Source organism: Ambystoma mexicanum, chromosome 4p (assembly GCF_040938575.1).
Source record: "Ambystoma mexicanum isolate Mex_15411 chromosome 4p, UKY_AmexF1_1, whole genome shotgun sequence".
Classification (NCBI taxonomy): Eukaryota; Metazoa; Chordata; class Amphibia; order Caudata; family Ambystomatidae; genus Ambystoma; species Ambystoma mexicanum.
In genome coordinates, this window is record NC_090927.1 from 778,330,425 (window position 1) to 778,347,016 (window position 16,592).

Below are 16,592 nucleotides of genomic sequence, written 5' to 3' on the forward strand. Positions count from 1 at the left end.
CTGGAGGCAGCCTCAGGTGAGCTGAGGGCAGGATACCACCACCTCTCCCCCAGGTTGGACTGGTGCTTTGCCTGGGTGGGGTGGTTAATCCATGAGGTGGTGGCTGAGTTGCGGCCCTCAGGACCCAAGGTGGGGGTGCCTGTGCTCTCAAGTCCATGAGTGACATTGAAAATCTGGACGGTGGGGCCGCGGCAGCCGCACAGCTTCCCCAGGGCGGTGGTCAGGCGGCAGCTCATCGGCAGGCCGTTCAGCCCCCGGCGCTTCCAGTGCAACAACCAGTGGCAGCTCCGCAGCTGCCCCCTCAAGTTCAAGTAGGTGGTTTATCTCCTGGGCCTCAGGGGCCACCGGCAGTACAGATTGCTGCTCAGCCAGGACCTCCCATCAATGTTCAATCCCGAGCCCAAGCTGCCCTGCTGCTCATCCCCGATTTTGATGCGTCGGGCCCACCATCCAGCATGGGGCCCCGGTGGAAGTGGTGGGTTGGTCGCCTCGACATGTATTTCAGGGCCGCTCAGGTGATGGACGATGACAGCAGGGTGGCTACGATACTGTACTCCGCGGGGCCTGCGGTCCAGGAAATTTTTGAGTCGCTCACTCCAGCGGATGCCACCTACGATGCGGCCAAGGCAGTACTCCAGGCCCACTTTCTACCCCTCGCCAACGTGGACTATGAAAGATTTGTTATGCTATCGGCCAAACAAAAGGAGGATGAGACACTGGACACCTTTTATGGTCGCCTGTGCCGCCTCTCCCTGAGCTGTGCGTGGGTGGGCGCGGAGGACATGATGCGCACGATGCTGATTCAGCCGTGCTCCTCCGGCAAACTCAGGAGGCAGGTCCTGAGAGAGCCGGGTATTACTCTGCCCCGCATTCTGGAACTGGGCCGGTGCCATGAGGTGGCGGAGGCTCGGGCAAGCAAGATGGAGGCGTGGTCCCGCTCAATAAAGTCGGAGGAGGCGTGTGGCATGGCGGCAGAGGAGTGAGAAGGCCTGGTGGGGGACCCCGTGACAGAGCTGGGAGAGCGGGGGAATCGTGCCAGAAGTGCGGCTACGACCTCCCCCACCCGACGGAGTGCCCGGCGGCTGGGAGAACATGTGGTAGGTGCAGCCTGCCTGACCATTTCTCGAGGGTGTGCAGGGCAGCCCTGCCCGTGATAGTGCCGAGAGGCCCGGCTCGGACTTGGGCTCCATGCCAGAACCGCCCACCAAACATGGCCCAGGGTGAACAGGAGACCCAGGGGGACGAGGCCGAAGAGGAAGAGAACATTTTCTTTTTTTCCAGCGTGGAAGTCCTGAAGGGGAAGGGCAGGAGGCAACCAAGGTGTGTGGTGGAGGTCGACCACTTGCCAGTCCCGGTGCTGGTGGACACCGGAGCCTCGGTCAATGTGATGGCCCGGGGGCACTATGATGCCCTTGGATCGCCCCCAAAGCTGATCACGCCGAGAGCACGCATATTTGCGTTTGGAGGACTGGAACCAATACTGCTGGACGGTGCCTTTGTGGCAAGTGTGGAGCATGAGGGCTTGCGAATCAAAGCCCGGTTCTATGTGACCCCTGTGAGCAATAACACTGCTGAGCTGTGCCGCCGCCGAGGCTCTCGGAATTATCAGCTTCGCATACTCGGTGTACCTCGAGGACATCAATGATCTGCTCGACAAGTATGCCGCCCTCTTCAACGGCATTGGAAGGATGACCGGTGACCCGGTTAGACTGCACATCTATGACTCTGTGCAGCCCATTGCATTGAAACACCGCAGGGTACCGTTTCATCTGAGGGAGCAAGTTGACAAGGAGCTGGACAACCTGGTGAGTCTAGACATTATCGAGAAGGTCGAGGGCCCGACCCCCTGGGTGTCCCCAATCGTTGTGGCTAGGAAGCCCAAACAACTCGAATCTGTCCGGATCTGTGTGGACATGAGGCTGCCCAACAAGGCCATTAAGAGGGAGCAGAATCTCATCCCCACCATCAATGACATTATTGCCGAAGTGCAAGGGGCTCGGTTCTTTTCCAAACTGGACCTTCGAGCAGGGTATCATCAGGTTGTCCTCCACCCTGAGTCCCAGTACATAATCACATTCACTATTCACCGTGGACTATACCGGTACAAGAGGTTGAGCTTCGGGGTGTCATCGGAGGCAGAAGTCTTTCAGAACATCATTAGAGGCGCCCAAGCAGATCTGGAGGATGTCGTCCTGAACATTAGTGATGACATTTTGGTGTTCGCAAAGACCGAGGTGGACCATCTGAGGAAGCTCGAAAGACCTTTGAGCGGCTACAATCTCTAGGCCTCACCCTTCATCGGGACAAATGTGAGTTCCTGCGTCCCTCCATCAAATTCTTCGGGTTTGAGTTCAAGGAGGGGGGTCTCACCGGATCCGAAGAAGGTCCAAGACATTAAGAAGGCACAGCCCCCCGAGTCGGTGTCTGATGTAAGAAGCTTCCTCGGGATGGTGACCTACTGTGGGCGCTTCATCCAAAATCTCGCCTCGAGGTCCGAACCACTCAGGGCACTGACGAAGAAGGAGTCGGCCTAGCGCTGGGGCCCACTGGAGCAATCAGCTTTTGAGGACATTAAGAGCGCCCTGACAGCAGAGGACACTATGGCGTTTTTCGACCCGGCGCTGGCGTCGGAGATCATTGTAGGCGCCAGTCCATTTGGCCTGGGTGCTGTATTGACTCAAGTGGACCGGGACGGGAACATCCGGCCCGTGGCTTACGCCAGCAAAGCGCTCTCGGAAACTGAGCAAAGATACTCCCAAATTGAGCGAGAGGCGCTGGCGGTCCTCTGGGGTTGCAGACATTTTCGACAATGTCTTGGGGCATCCAGTGACGGTGGTGACAGCCCACAAACCCCTGCTTCCCATTCTGGCAGGGTCATCCTCGAAGCCCCCGGCCAGAATCGAGAGGTGGAAGCTTGCTCTTCTCGAGTATGGAGTTACACTGGTGCATCGGCCGGGTGTCAACAATGCGGCGGACTACCTCTCCAGACACCCGGGAGTGCGTGGGGGAGAGGAGTATGGCATCTGCGCGGAAGAGGCCGACAAGCACGTTCGAATGGTGGTGGAGGCAGCCACGCCGAATGCAATACCTCCGTCAGAATTAGAGGCTGCCGCGGCCGAGGACGAGTGCTTTCAGATCCTCAAGCACTCAATGCAGCACGGCTCCTGGAAGTCCATCCTGGAAGCTCTGGCGGGGCGGACCCAGGAGGCCAAGACAGGACTTGAACAACTATGGAAGGTCAAGGACGAGCTGTCATTCTCGGTGTCGGGCCTGCTGCTCTGAGGTGACCGGATAGTGGTCCGCCAGTCCAAGGTAAAGGAGGTGATCACCTTGGCCCACCACGGGCATCAGGGAGCCGCCAAGACAAAGCGAGGCTGCGGCTGAAGGTATGGTTCCCGGAACTTGAGCGGAGGGTCGATGACTTTGTGGCGGCCTGTGTATGGTGCCAGGCGGTCCACGTCCGTAGGCACCCACTTCATCGTAATAGTCGACGAATATTCAGAATATCCAGAGGTGGAGTTTGTCGAGTCGGTGGCCTTCAAGCACATGGTTGTGGCCGTGGAGAAGGTGTTTGCGGCCCATGGCTTCCCCCACACCCTGTGCTCGGACAACGGGTCGCCATTCCAGAGCGAGCGGTTCTCCAAGCTGATGGAGAGCTGCGGGGTTCAGCACCGGAAGGTGTCCCCGTTGTGGCCCCGAGCAAACGGAGATGCTGAGAGACTGATGCGGACACTCAACAAGACCTTCAGGATCGCTCAGGGACAAGGGCAGTCACTCCAACGAGCCCTATACCAATTCCTGCGGGTGTACCGTACCTCCCCCCATGCCTCCACTGGGGTGGCTCCGGCTGAGGCTCTGTTCAAGCGATGCCCCCGGGGTCTGCTACCCGAAATCGGGGAAAAAGAACCAGGAGTGATTGACAACCAACAGGTGGAGGCAGACCAGCGGGTGAGGATTGAACAGGAGGACATGCGACGGGGTCTCCGGCCCCAGCGGCTCGAGCCGGGGGATGAAGACCACATCCGCAATTGACACCCCCATGGAAAGCTCTCGCTCCCCTATGAGCCGGAGCCGTTGGACGTGGTGGCTGTAAAAGCGTCCATGGTGACCACCTCGGACGGAAGGTCTGCTGTCACCCGGAATGTCAGCTTCTTTAAGAAACTAGGTGACCCCAGGACTGAGCCACCGCTGGAGCCTGACTAGACGGAGGTGCCTGAGGACGGAGGAGCCCCCTCCAGCCAACCGGAATCCCCGGTCCGGGGGACGTCTGCAGAAGGACTTCCCGTGCCGGAGGTAAGCGGGAGGTGCCCCCAGATGGCTGGGCGAGGGAAACCCGCTTCCCTCAGTGAATGCATGCTGGGACATTTGTTTGGTCAACCGGAATGAGGGGATCCGGGTGGTTGACATTAAAGGGGCTGTGGGCGTGAATTGTTGTTGTTAACTGTTGCAGTGTATAATAAAAAAGCAGTTGTGTGTCCTCCCGGAAAAAGGAGGAGTGTGGCGCTGCACCGTGATGGTACGCGCACACGGCTGCGTGACGTTGCACGTCGCCGCGTGCTGTATAAATAAACGGGGCGTTCCCCGCTGTGTTAGCGCGACCGGGAAGCCCGAGCTGGAAAGACGTGTGTCAAGTGTGGTCCTTCCAGGTTGGGGGCTTACGGGACCGCATGGGGCAAAGGACAAACCCCCCCAACAGGTGTGGGGGAGGCATGGTATCACAAGTATGAAACTGACAATAGGTACAATTTGTAAAAACCTTTACTGAAGTTTCTGTGGTTGGAAAACTCCTACCAACCACACGGCACACGGAAGTACAAAGAAGTACTGTTGGCTGTTGAAGGCTGTTGAAGGCGACCTCTCTGGACTTTCCCCGCCCACGGAATTATCGGATTTCCTTCTACCGCCCAGCGAGTCTGCAGGAGAGCGGACGTCTTCGCCGAGCCCACGGCGATTGCCTGACCTTCAATTTTGAATCGGTTTTCTGATTGGGTCTGCCCTCTCTACCACGCCTCTGGCTCCGCCCCCTTCCCTCTTTCAAATATACCGTGTGGAGCGCACTCGCGCGCGCACACGGAAGTACAAAGAAGTACTGTTGGCTGTTGAAGGCGACCTCTCTGGACTTTCCCCGCCTAAGGAATGATCTTCAATTTTGAAGTAAATATTGCACATTGTGGACTTTTGGGACATTACGTTTAGCGCAGTACCAGCGCGCTCGCGTTTAGCGCGAACGCACGCAGTCATCCTTAGAACACCTGAGAGTAACAGTTTTCCCTTTCATTTATTTTCACTCTGTTTTCTGATTGGGTCTGCCCTCTCTACCACGCCTCTGGCTCCGCCCCCTTCCCTCTTTCAAATACACCGTGTGCACACGGAAGTACAAAGAAGTACTGTTTGCTGTTTCGCTATTTTGCCAACATGGACAAAATGATTACGACTGATGTTCAGTCATTTTGAGCCTGATCTAAGTTACGGCACCTGGTAAGATTAAATTTTAGTAAGTTTACATATAGCATTTGTATTCCATAAAGCCCGATTAGGACTTTCTCTCTTACTCTTGCCACACTGGTGTTCCAACATAGTTTAAACGTGGCCCCTAGCTGACTAATTAACAATTGCTTGCTACTAATTGTCTGACTCTTAGTGATTTAGCCTTTCTAAAAAAGTTGCTCTGCGCTTCTACTTGTAGAAGCTTATACGACATCCATCCATACTAGTGATGGCTGCAGGCTTACAGAGCAAATGCAATGACTTAGGTATCACGACACTTACATCTTCTAGCATTGATTTACTGGTTTGTCCTGGCCGCACGGCATACATTGAACCTGCTGCTTTAGATGCATTGCCTTCAGGAACCAGTAGGGAAATTAAAAATCGCTCAAATTTGTCTCCACTTGCAGTCATGATACATGCTAGCGAAACGAGTTCTTGTCCCACTCATTCACGACACAAGCAATATTAATAATTCCCAATCTATGCCTTCTCAGGAACTCTTAGATAGGTCTCTTCCTATTCATCCCATTAGTGAATAACATGACCTCCTTATCAAAAACATGGCTGCCCTTGATGATCAAGTTTCTCGTGCCATAGGCACATTAACTCCTCTCTTATATGGTCCTCCTAAACTGTCCCAGAGGACCTCCTTACAATCATTCGGTGATCTAGATCCTTTAAATTATCCTGAAAGTGGGAGTCTTCTAAATACTAACGCTGAAATAACACCCCCACGCATGTCATATTCACCTGACATTGCAGATATCCCCATAACACCTTTTCAACTTGATCCACTGGATGGACCAACTGGTGCTGGTGAGAACGAAACACGCTCTCCACATACCTTTCCTGCAATTATCAAAATACTTGATTTATTAGATAAGGGGCATGATCTCACCCATCTTGAATTGAAAGAGATAAAAGGCACTTTACATCACCGATGTTCCAAAATGGACAAGATAGAAGGCTTTATTATCGCTGCAGACACCTTACGTGCTATTAACAACCAATCTCAACCTGCTCGGGACCACTTTGAAAAAGCTACTCAAAGTGGCCATGAGGCAATCACTGACCCCCCATTGCCTTCAAGCATTTCCTCTCTCCCCCCATCTTGTAATTGTACATCTGAATTAAAAGAACTTAAAGTCTTAATTGAAGCAATGAATTCTTCTATCTCCTCTCAACTGACCAAACTAGTCATGATCGCTGACTGCCCAGACAGTCCCTCTACCTTGTTGCGGGCTATGGATGAGCAACAGGTGAAAGAACATGAATCCTCTAGCTCTGCAAAGAAATTCATGTTTATGTCTCATCGTACAAAAACATTGCACCTCAGAGCAATGAAAAGGAATATTAAGAGGAGAAAAGAATTCATGGAGAAAAACGCTGACAAAGACTTTACTAATAATACTATTCAACCGAGACCTGAATCTTCTCAGACTGCTGAACATGAAATGGTGATAACAATTTCTGATGAAGAGAGTATTGATCTCCAACAACTCTCAAAAGAAAGCCAGGAAGCATTAATCCCAACTCCTTCCATTAAGTCCAAATTACCATCTAAAAAGAGATTGATTGAACTAATTCCAAAAAAAAGATCTGATCTCAATATGACTGAAGCGACACCTCTTTCACATCTGAAATCCAATCTAAACAGCTACTTTCCGATTTCAGGAAGAAGCTGTACAACCAGAAAGGATATTATATTTGAACAACAGACTCCTAACGATGATTCAATCAGTAATTATCCTAGACAATCAGAACTAAGAAAATACTATAGTGCCGTTTGCACTGAGCCCCCAAGCTGTGCAGAGATCCCGGTTGTGAAAAACACAACTAATAACAATAAGTTTTCAAATATGATCAATGGCAAAGGAAAAGTTTCAGTGTTAGAGACAGTTCAGAGACAACAAAGGGATAAACTGACAGAACGCATCACTAAGAACGACAAATTGATGGTATCTGACAAGGTGTCGGACACTGTACAACCTATTCCATTAAAAAGTAATACTACCACCCACAAAGAGGAGGAAAAAGCCATCTTTGCTCCCGCTCGCATATCCATACACGGTCCCGCTTTGAGCAGAGAAGTTCCTAAAATCCACTCCAGTGATCTCATGAATAGTCGTCAGGATTCTCTTGACACCTTTAAAAAAGCTATAGAGGAAGGTACTCTTAGCATTGAAACACTTATGAAGTCGCTTCAGACAGTGGTGTCGACGAAGGCCCAGGAAGAAGTAGTACCTCCTTCATGCATTGAACCAAAAAGTTCAGTAAAGGTCCCCCATGAAATCCTAGACATCTTGAGAAAAGCCATACATACCAACGACTTGTATGATGAAACCTTGAGTAAAGCAACATCCACATCTGCATTCCAGACCTTGAGTGAACCTCCCCCTTCTGTGCAAAGCGAATTGAAATACTACGAGAGCTCACCTGAAGTCGGGAACAAACTTCATCTTGTGGGCCTCGAAGGCAATAGGGAGTCGACTGCAGGGAAGAGGATTAATCGATCTTTTATTTTGTCGCTCTTCTCTCGCATACCTCAACTCAGAATGGTTAAATCAGAGGACATCCTTAGAGTCTCGATTTCACAGACTGACAACTGTAGAGCAGTATGCTACCTGAGCTCTGAAACAATATTGAAATTTATACGGTTTAATCGGGAAGAGATTAAAAACCATGGGCTAAATCTAACCAGCCACGAACTAGAATCGCAAGCCAACGATTTCCTTGCCTATAATGACCCAGCTGTCACTGCAAAAGCAGCAAGCGTAACTAGTGCTCAACAAACCAAGGGTAGCATTGATGGTGACTTCCACACACTCCTAGCGCATATAGCCATAACAAAGGATATCCCTTGGCTCGAACCAATGCTCACTGCTATTCTAGGATCTAAAATGTCATTGACCACCTCATAGCTTGCACAACATAGCTCACATAAGATACTTTCATGGAATACCTGTGGTTATGCTAACTTCATTGGATGGAATGCTTCTCTAACTCCCGAAAAACAACCAACAATTCTCATATTACAGGAGACCATGAAACTGACCAAATTTACCATCCCAGGGTTTACCACATATTGCAAGGTTGCAACGAGACCTCTTTTAGGCCGGCCCAGTGGTGGCCTGGTAATTGCTATAAATAATTTGGTCAATCTCCAGTCAAAGTGGGTATGGGAATCTGCAAACCTATTGGGTGTACCTGTACAGAATTTTTTGTCAAAAACGATCCCTTCAATCTTAATTATCTCCCTATACTGGAACCCCGCCACATCCTTGATTGAAACGATGCTTGATGAATTGGACGAATGTTTAGAGAATGTATCCAGCAAATACCAACCATTAGAAATGATCATTGGCGGTGACTTCAATTGCGACTGTAGAGAACTGAGTGAATGTGGACCAGATAAGCCATCTTAACTTTCCCGGGGAAGGGGCTCACAATTCAGGGAGCTACTGGAAAATTGGGATATGGACATAGTTGCAAGTAATGAGGTGAAGTTTCAGATTACATGGTCCCGTGGATCCAAATCTTCGACAATTGACTTCATTTTTGTTACTCAAACTCTACTATTACATTGTCTATGCATTGTAGCCGTATCCTTACCAGTGATCATGCACGTATAAATTGCATTTTGAAATGGGAATGCAGGCCTTTGGTTACCGATCCCACACTCTCCTTAGTGGAGATTGACCGCCCCCTAATTTCCATCAGATGGAATCAAAGCCTATGTCAGCAATTTGTTAACTATGTATTTCAACAAATTCAGTCATCTTAACTTTCTGGCAATACACCTGAATTGTTAAGGATAAATGGTTATTCTGAGGTGATAAAGAAAGCCCTATCCATATTCAGCAAAAAGTATACGGGGAGTGCTCATCCCCATCCATTTGACTCCACCTGTAAGATCCTAATATGTGAAAAAAATAAAGCAATAAGACAACTCAAAACATCGGGTTTGGGAGCAGACCACTTCAGGTTTATCCAGGCACAAATTCTGAAAGAATACAAGAGGAACCTGAAACACGCTCGCATATTGAAATACAACAGAGAGAATTGTGATCTAATAAGAGCCATAACTATGCATGACACTAGAACCATATGGCGCACGATCAAAAAGGATGATAAAAGAACTCCCCTGATTACCCTCTCTTGTATATCTGAAGGAGTATGGTATGACTATATATCAGCTAAATTTCGCTTCCCTGTGAGATTTGAATCCGTGCCTAATGTACAATTGTGTTATAGCAGGATCGCCCGATTGAAATGGACTCATGATGATTTTAAATGAGCAATAACAAAAACATCTTATTCTAAATCAGCAGGCCCCAATGGAATTCCTCCCTGCCTCTATAATGCTGATCCTGAGTTTTGGATAGAAATCTTGAAACCTAAATTTGATTCAATCATTAGTACTGGTCAAATTCCTTCCTCATGGACAACAGCGAATATTGTCCCACTATTCAAAAAGGGCGATCCTTCTCTTCCACAGAACTAAAGACCTATCTCATTGATTGACACAGATGCAAAACTTTTTGCCATTCTTCTCCTGCACGACCTTGAAAAATATATTGAAGAGAACAACCTTTATTCTAAATACCAAACAGGTTTTAGGAAAGGAATGAGTACCTCGCTCAATGCTGCTGTCATGTCTCATCTTGTCGCGAGCACAAAAGGCAAGAACTCTCAATCCGTATATATGGCTATGATAGACATGACATCAGCTTTTGATAACATCGTACGAAACCTATTATGGAATAAATTGAGATCAATGGGAATTCCTACAGTATTGCTATATTGGTTTATTCAATTACATACTAATACCTTGTATAAAATAAAAACCTCTGCAGATGGTAGAACAACCGATCCCATCACCACATCCATTGGTCTGAAACAAGGGTGCAATTTAGCTGCAACTTTCTTTAATCTTTACCTTTCTGATCTTGATAAGGAGTGGGATCACAGAACTGTATTCTCAGTTAAAGTTGGTGCTCTAAGACTTAAATGGATTGCGTTTGCAGACGATACCATAGTCTTTGATCCTACGCCTGCTGGATTGCAAATTAAGCTTTTGCTTTTTCAAGACTTTGCAGTTGCTCATAATCTCACTCCAAACCCTGCAAAAACAGCCATTTTAAAATTTGGTGCCAAACAAAATAGTAAGGGATACAAATGGGAAATTATGAAAACTCAAATCCCATGTACCTGTAGTGCGATATATCTCGGCTATCACCTGACAGATCAAAACTCATTAAAAGCTTGGACTGACTTAATCAAAAATAAGTCGCGGCCTTTATTATCTCAACTAAAAATGATCTACGCAAAATATTGCAAATTCTCACTAACCCCATTGATTGACTTTGACACTAAAAATTGAATCGGTCATCTTATACTCCATTGACATGTGTCTAAAAGATGTTACTGCAATTTTGAATACCACACAAGGATCAATGATAAAATCTGCCATGCACCTTCCCTTGAATATACCAAGCGCAGTGATACGTAAAGCTCGGGTTGGTTGCACTATCCACACGCTGGAAATGGTGTCAAATATCAGGCTACGTTAAGATTCATTTTGCACCCAAAAACCCCTTGTACGGTGATTTGAACAGCATGCTGAAGTCCTCCTCTTCTGCTTCATTTAATGAATACAATAGCAACATATCTTGAACTCCTTAGGTATTACCATAGAAGACGTATATCAACGTCTTGCTTTTGCAAAAAAGAAACTTTTTGAACAAGATTGGAGGAACGCAATCGATACTATATCAACATATCAAATGTACAGTGAATATGGTGCGTTCTTAAAACGACGTATGCCCCGATATGACCACGTGGTTTTATTTCCATGCAACCATACCCGAGAAGCCTATATTAGGTACAGGTTAAATCTATACTATACAAGAGAACGTATTGCTAATTGGGCTAAAACTGGGAAACCCAAGGTAATGAAGTGTCGCTTTCCATTGTGTAAGGAACCGATTGAGACAATGAAACATCTTATACTAGAATGTCCACATTTTAGTTTAATGAAGACTAATCGGTTCTCGAAATTTGTGAACACAGATTTTGAAGATTGCTTGCAATTTCTATGGACACGCATGATCCAAGGCACCCACAAACCGATCATATTTGAATTAGTCAGCCTGTGTAAGCATATCGAAAAAGAATTGCTTACATTTTAAGACTTGGAGGATATTTAGTGTATGACACAATAGCCTCCATTTTTTTGTACCCTGCGAACAATATGATGTAAAGTTGTATGTTGAAATATGAATTTAAATGATAATTGAAATGTAAATATGTTATTCTTATTTTTGTAATTGATTTTGTAAAGGTTCTACAAAGTAACTTTTCTTTGTAACTGAACTAAATACAAATAAAAAAAAATAAAAAAAACTCCTACTCTGCCCTATAACTAAAATGGGAGTAGTCTCGACCATCAAACGATAAACAAAACAGTCCTAGTGGATTCTGTCAAATCAAAAGGGCCTATGCCAACAGAATGCCTGCCTGCCCTATCTCTTGTACGAAAAGTGTATAAAGGAGAAATGTATGCAAAGGAAAAATCAGTGTTCAAAATGATAAATGAGGCTGAATCATCTCATCCCCACGTTAGACCATACAGAGTAATGCGGTCCCTGTAGGCAGGATGGCACACTCTGGTCTGGGTCTCTCTTTCTATTTCCAAATAACATTTCAACAAAAACTTCATATAGGTCCCCCTCTGTCAGGCTCAGACCTCTTCAAAACACAGTTTACATGAGTCCCCCTCGGTCAGGTTCAGACATTTCTCAATAAAGTTCATAAAGGTCACCCTCTGTCTGGTTCAGACCTTTCTCAGAACAAAGTTGAACAAAACTTGCAAGGGGGCTCCCTTCCCCAAGCTTATTACACTTCGGGCCTCCCTTAGTCGGGCTCAGACCACTTTCGGATGTCGAAGACTTTTGAATGTGCGTGGCTTTCTTCACAGACCTCCACAGGACCACTTTGACTCAAAGTTCAAGGTTCAACTTTCACTCTCTAATTATGCTTATTTCGCTTTTGCAGTTAATTTCCTTTATCGTTACAAACAATGCACCTTTCACAGAGAATTTTGAGTGGGCTACTTCCTTTTGGCGGACCACTCCGGTAATCAGTATTGCTGATTCCACAGCTGTCCTTACTTCAAAGTTAATTCCAGGTTTGCCTTTCTTTGCGTCTCATACAAACGCGTGCAGCTTTCACCTGCAATATGATGTTGCCACTTCAAACTATTTTTAACAGGTTTATAGTGACTTTTTCGAAAGTCACATTTTCGAATGCCTTTTTCTCGACACAAATATGGCTAAAAAAAATGTTTTAGAATGTTTTTTTTTTCCATTTTATTTTTTTATTTGGGGGGTTCACCCTCAACCCCCCGTTTTCTTTTTATTTACACTTTTGTTTAATTAACTAAACCAAATGAAAACATAAAATGTGAATTCAACAATTTAACTGGATACCTCTAACACACACTGGTGTCTCAGGTCGCTTGGTTTTATGATTTCCAATTCACAAGTCAATAATAGTAATACAGGCTTGGCCTCGCCTCTTCAATTCTGCCGATCACCTGGGACATTAGCTGGCATCCTTGAAACACAATGCAGCCTTCTGATGTGGGATCTGGCCTTCCCCATGTGACTTTGGTGGCCTGTCGGAGGCAACGACCTCCAGTAGGGAACTCTTGGTCTTTTGGGCCTGTTGCTCTCGTCCTTTGGTCCGTTGCTCTGCTCCAGTAGGTTTGCCTTCGCTCTGGAAGTCCTGCTTGTACTCGTGTTCCCCCTTGCTCAAAAGTGTGTCTCTAGGTTCTATTCCTGAGAGGAGAGCTAATTGGTATCCAGTGTATGTACTTAGATTTAAGTGCCTGACTTTGCCTGACCCAATTAGTGGGATATGTCCAGTGTGATGTGTGAGAGTTTGTCTTGTTACTCTCAGTCACTCTCTTCCTCAGCCCAGTGTTTGTGTAAAAAGGGGGGTGGAGGGGAGTTGGGACCTCGGAGAATCCTGAAAAATAGGATGGGTCAGATGAACAAAAAAGGGGGTAATATCGCGTCACACCATCAGCTGCCTCACTCCCACTCCCAAAGACACCACATCCAGGTGATCCTCCCGCACTGGTCCACCCCCAGGGTCTGGATCCAAAGGGAATGGCCCTGCCCTGATCACCTGGGAGAGGGATCCCCTGCGGACTAGCAGATGAGACCCCCTCTGGTTTCTCACATAGGGCAGGAGGTGTAATGAACAAACAGGTCCCTTCCCCTTCTGGGGAGGGGAGAAGGCCATCCTGGCAGCTGTTAAGGAGCAATAAACAGTGATCCAAGGGTCCTGAAGCTGGCCAGGTGTGGTGCAGGGCCACTGTAAGGTCACACATGGCCACTGTGAGAGGCCATCTTGGCAAATACCAGGACTGCCTGTGTTAGAGATGATAGCAGTGACCATGATTGTACATGAGCAGTCCAATATCAGATTAAGGGAGAGGCAGATTGTATGTACTTGGCTTCTGGGGGTGCTCAGGTGAGACTTTGGGCGGGCCGGTCAGGACATGGGGTACACGGGGCAGTGTGGGTGAAGCTGATATGAGGACAGGGGAGCGGGGAACACATGGCCTCTAAGTGTCTATAGTGCAATATCACAGTACACAATTGCATATTTATAATAATATAAAAAACCGGTGGCACGGGATTACAATTTAGTGCATGCAGTTACAGTAAGCAATCCAATGGTACAGTTTGCAGGTCACACATGTTACAGTAGTGCAGCAATGTCAGGTGCACAGTTTGTAGTTTCTACTCATGCTGTGTAGCTCCAAAAGGCACAGAGCTGTGGTGACATTTGCACAGTGCAGCTGTGATTTCTGCCCGTGACAGTTTGTTGTGGCGCGTGCACAGTGCAATGCAGTGCAGCAGGGGGATGGGTCAGTGATACCAACAGGTCTAGGTGTAGGAATTCAACAACCACATGTTACTCCCTATATTTTGAAGTTGAGTAAAATGATTTTGGTGAAGTCAAAAGTGATTCTCATTCCGAATGATAGCATTTGTAGGCAGGTAAAACATATTTTAACTCTAAAACATATCTTTTTTAATCTTTACTTCTATTCATGCAAATTAAAAAATGTGTTTTTAACATCTTGTGACACTGCTCTTATACCACTGATCAAACATTTGTAGAGCTGTGCCTGTGGAAGTAGCTGCAGACTCCTTTGTGTTTGTACTTTCCTTTGACGAGAGTACTCCTTATTCTTTTTGTTGGGAGTATGTACCCATTTTTGGGAGTAAAAGTGATAAACCATGTAGACTGCAGGTCTTGGTTTCCTGAACCGAAGGAACATCTGGCATCTAGGTTTCTCATTACGTGTTGCCAATGAAGTCATTTCCACATGAGATCAGGGGCAGTCAAGCAGATATTCTGAATGTTTCTTTCAAAGCACACTTTTTGTACTACAGCAGAAACGCAAAACCGAGGTCATGTTTGTGCGTCGTCCTGACTGAAGTAGATGAAGTGGCCGACACCAGCTCCAAGCAAATATTTCAAAAAGATGACAGTCGACTCATGGTCTACAGATATATCCCTTACACAAATTACACCTTTTGGTTATCAACACACTCTCAGAATCCTACAGGATCAATTAGGAATAACTTCCACAGTAAACACCTAGAATGAAGAGTAGTATTGCCCTAGTGCTAAGATACAAGAGATCCCCGCCCACTCACCAATGCCCTGCAAGAGCTCTTGAATCTCATATTCTTTCAAAAAAGAAAGCAGCAGCACCATGGACAGTAGCTTATAGCCCTCTGAAGATGGAAGAGGATCAACAGGCAATTCCCAGTGTAAGTGGAATGACTGCATGGGTAAGGGATTACATGGGCCGAATCCACTTTTGAGGGATTCCACAAAAAGTAACTTGAAGCATTACTACTTCTACCCATACACAGGAACACACAACCGATCACCATTTACTACTTGTTCTCAAGGTTTGTGAAAAATAATAACATGTCACTGAGTGAGAGAAACTAAACTGTGATTCAATGAGAAAACCTGGGTATGCATAGCTATTTTGCAAAACATGCTACCACATTTGAAAGGGGTCAAGCACCCCATGGTAAAGAGTAGACCCATAAATGCAAATCCATGATCTTCACTGAAGAAAATGTACTGAATCATCAACACTTTGCAATGAGCAATTATTTGATGAATTGTAATCTTCAACTGCAACAATTCAAAAAATTGTTAACTTACTGGTACACCGGGAACTGACGACGCTCCAAAGGGTGGCCTCATTCTGGGTTGAGAAAACATCATTGGTTGTTGAGGCATCATGGGTACACTTGTTCCAGCAGGAGGCTAATTTGGAACATGAAAGTGGTTAGGTCATGAACAATGCAATCATACCAAGCCTTTATTCAGTAGACTGGTTCACTTACCATTCCAAAGCCTGCTGAAGGCTGAGCAACAGGACTGCCGCTTGCTACAGGGGGGCCACTACTCGTAGGAGGCACGGTTCCCTGCTAAAAAAATATAAAACAGGATGCATGTAATCTTATAGACAGTAAAGAAGGACAAAAGGCATCAAGAACTTCAGTTATCTGAGAATTACGAACTTATGATTCAAGTCAGCTGTCCATAGACTCTACAGTCATTGAGTTCCCAAAATGGAAGGGGCACCTTCTGGGTTACAACTTCTAAAAGTTATGCAATTTGTATGGTAGTGAACTGTCTCTTTGCAGTAACTATTACATCATCGGAGAACCAGGCAGATTTAATTAAAGATTAGATGTCTGAAGACATTTCTGAATTTGCAATGATCCACTTCACTGCATAAATCAAAGTAAAGGTAATTTCTAATTTGGGAATCCGTGACATAGAAGTCTACTGTCTCTGGAATTCTAAAGGCAGGGTGAGCAAAGAAGTTGCCCTGAAATGAGCAGAAACCTATAATAGGCTGATAAGAAGGAATCTTTTGGATAGAGAGAACATTTATAGTGTAGGCTTTGGTGGAATAGGAACCTGGCTTTAAATGAGACACCCTGAAGCCATGGGTGGCACGCAAAATGACTTGCATGCAGAGGAGCTAT

At 46.5% G+C, this 16,592-nt stretch overlaps 1 protein-coding gene across 1 annotated transcript in view; it reads right to left on the reverse strand.

The window, feature by feature from the left end:
* Positions 1-16,592, reverse strand: part of SNAP91 (synaptosome associated protein 91) — a 1,173,930-nt gene that overhangs the window by 62,851 nt on the left and 1,094,487 nt on the right. Inside the window, exons 27-28 of the mRNA XM_069606330.1 lie at positions 15,942-16,025; positions 15,757-15,861 (exon numbers count right to left, since the gene is read on the reverse strand). Coding sequence (XP_069462431.1) covers positions 15,757-15,861; positions 15,942-16,025 — 189 coding nt within the window. The remainder of the gene's footprint in view (positions 1-15,756; positions 15,862-15,941; positions 16,026-16,592) is intronic.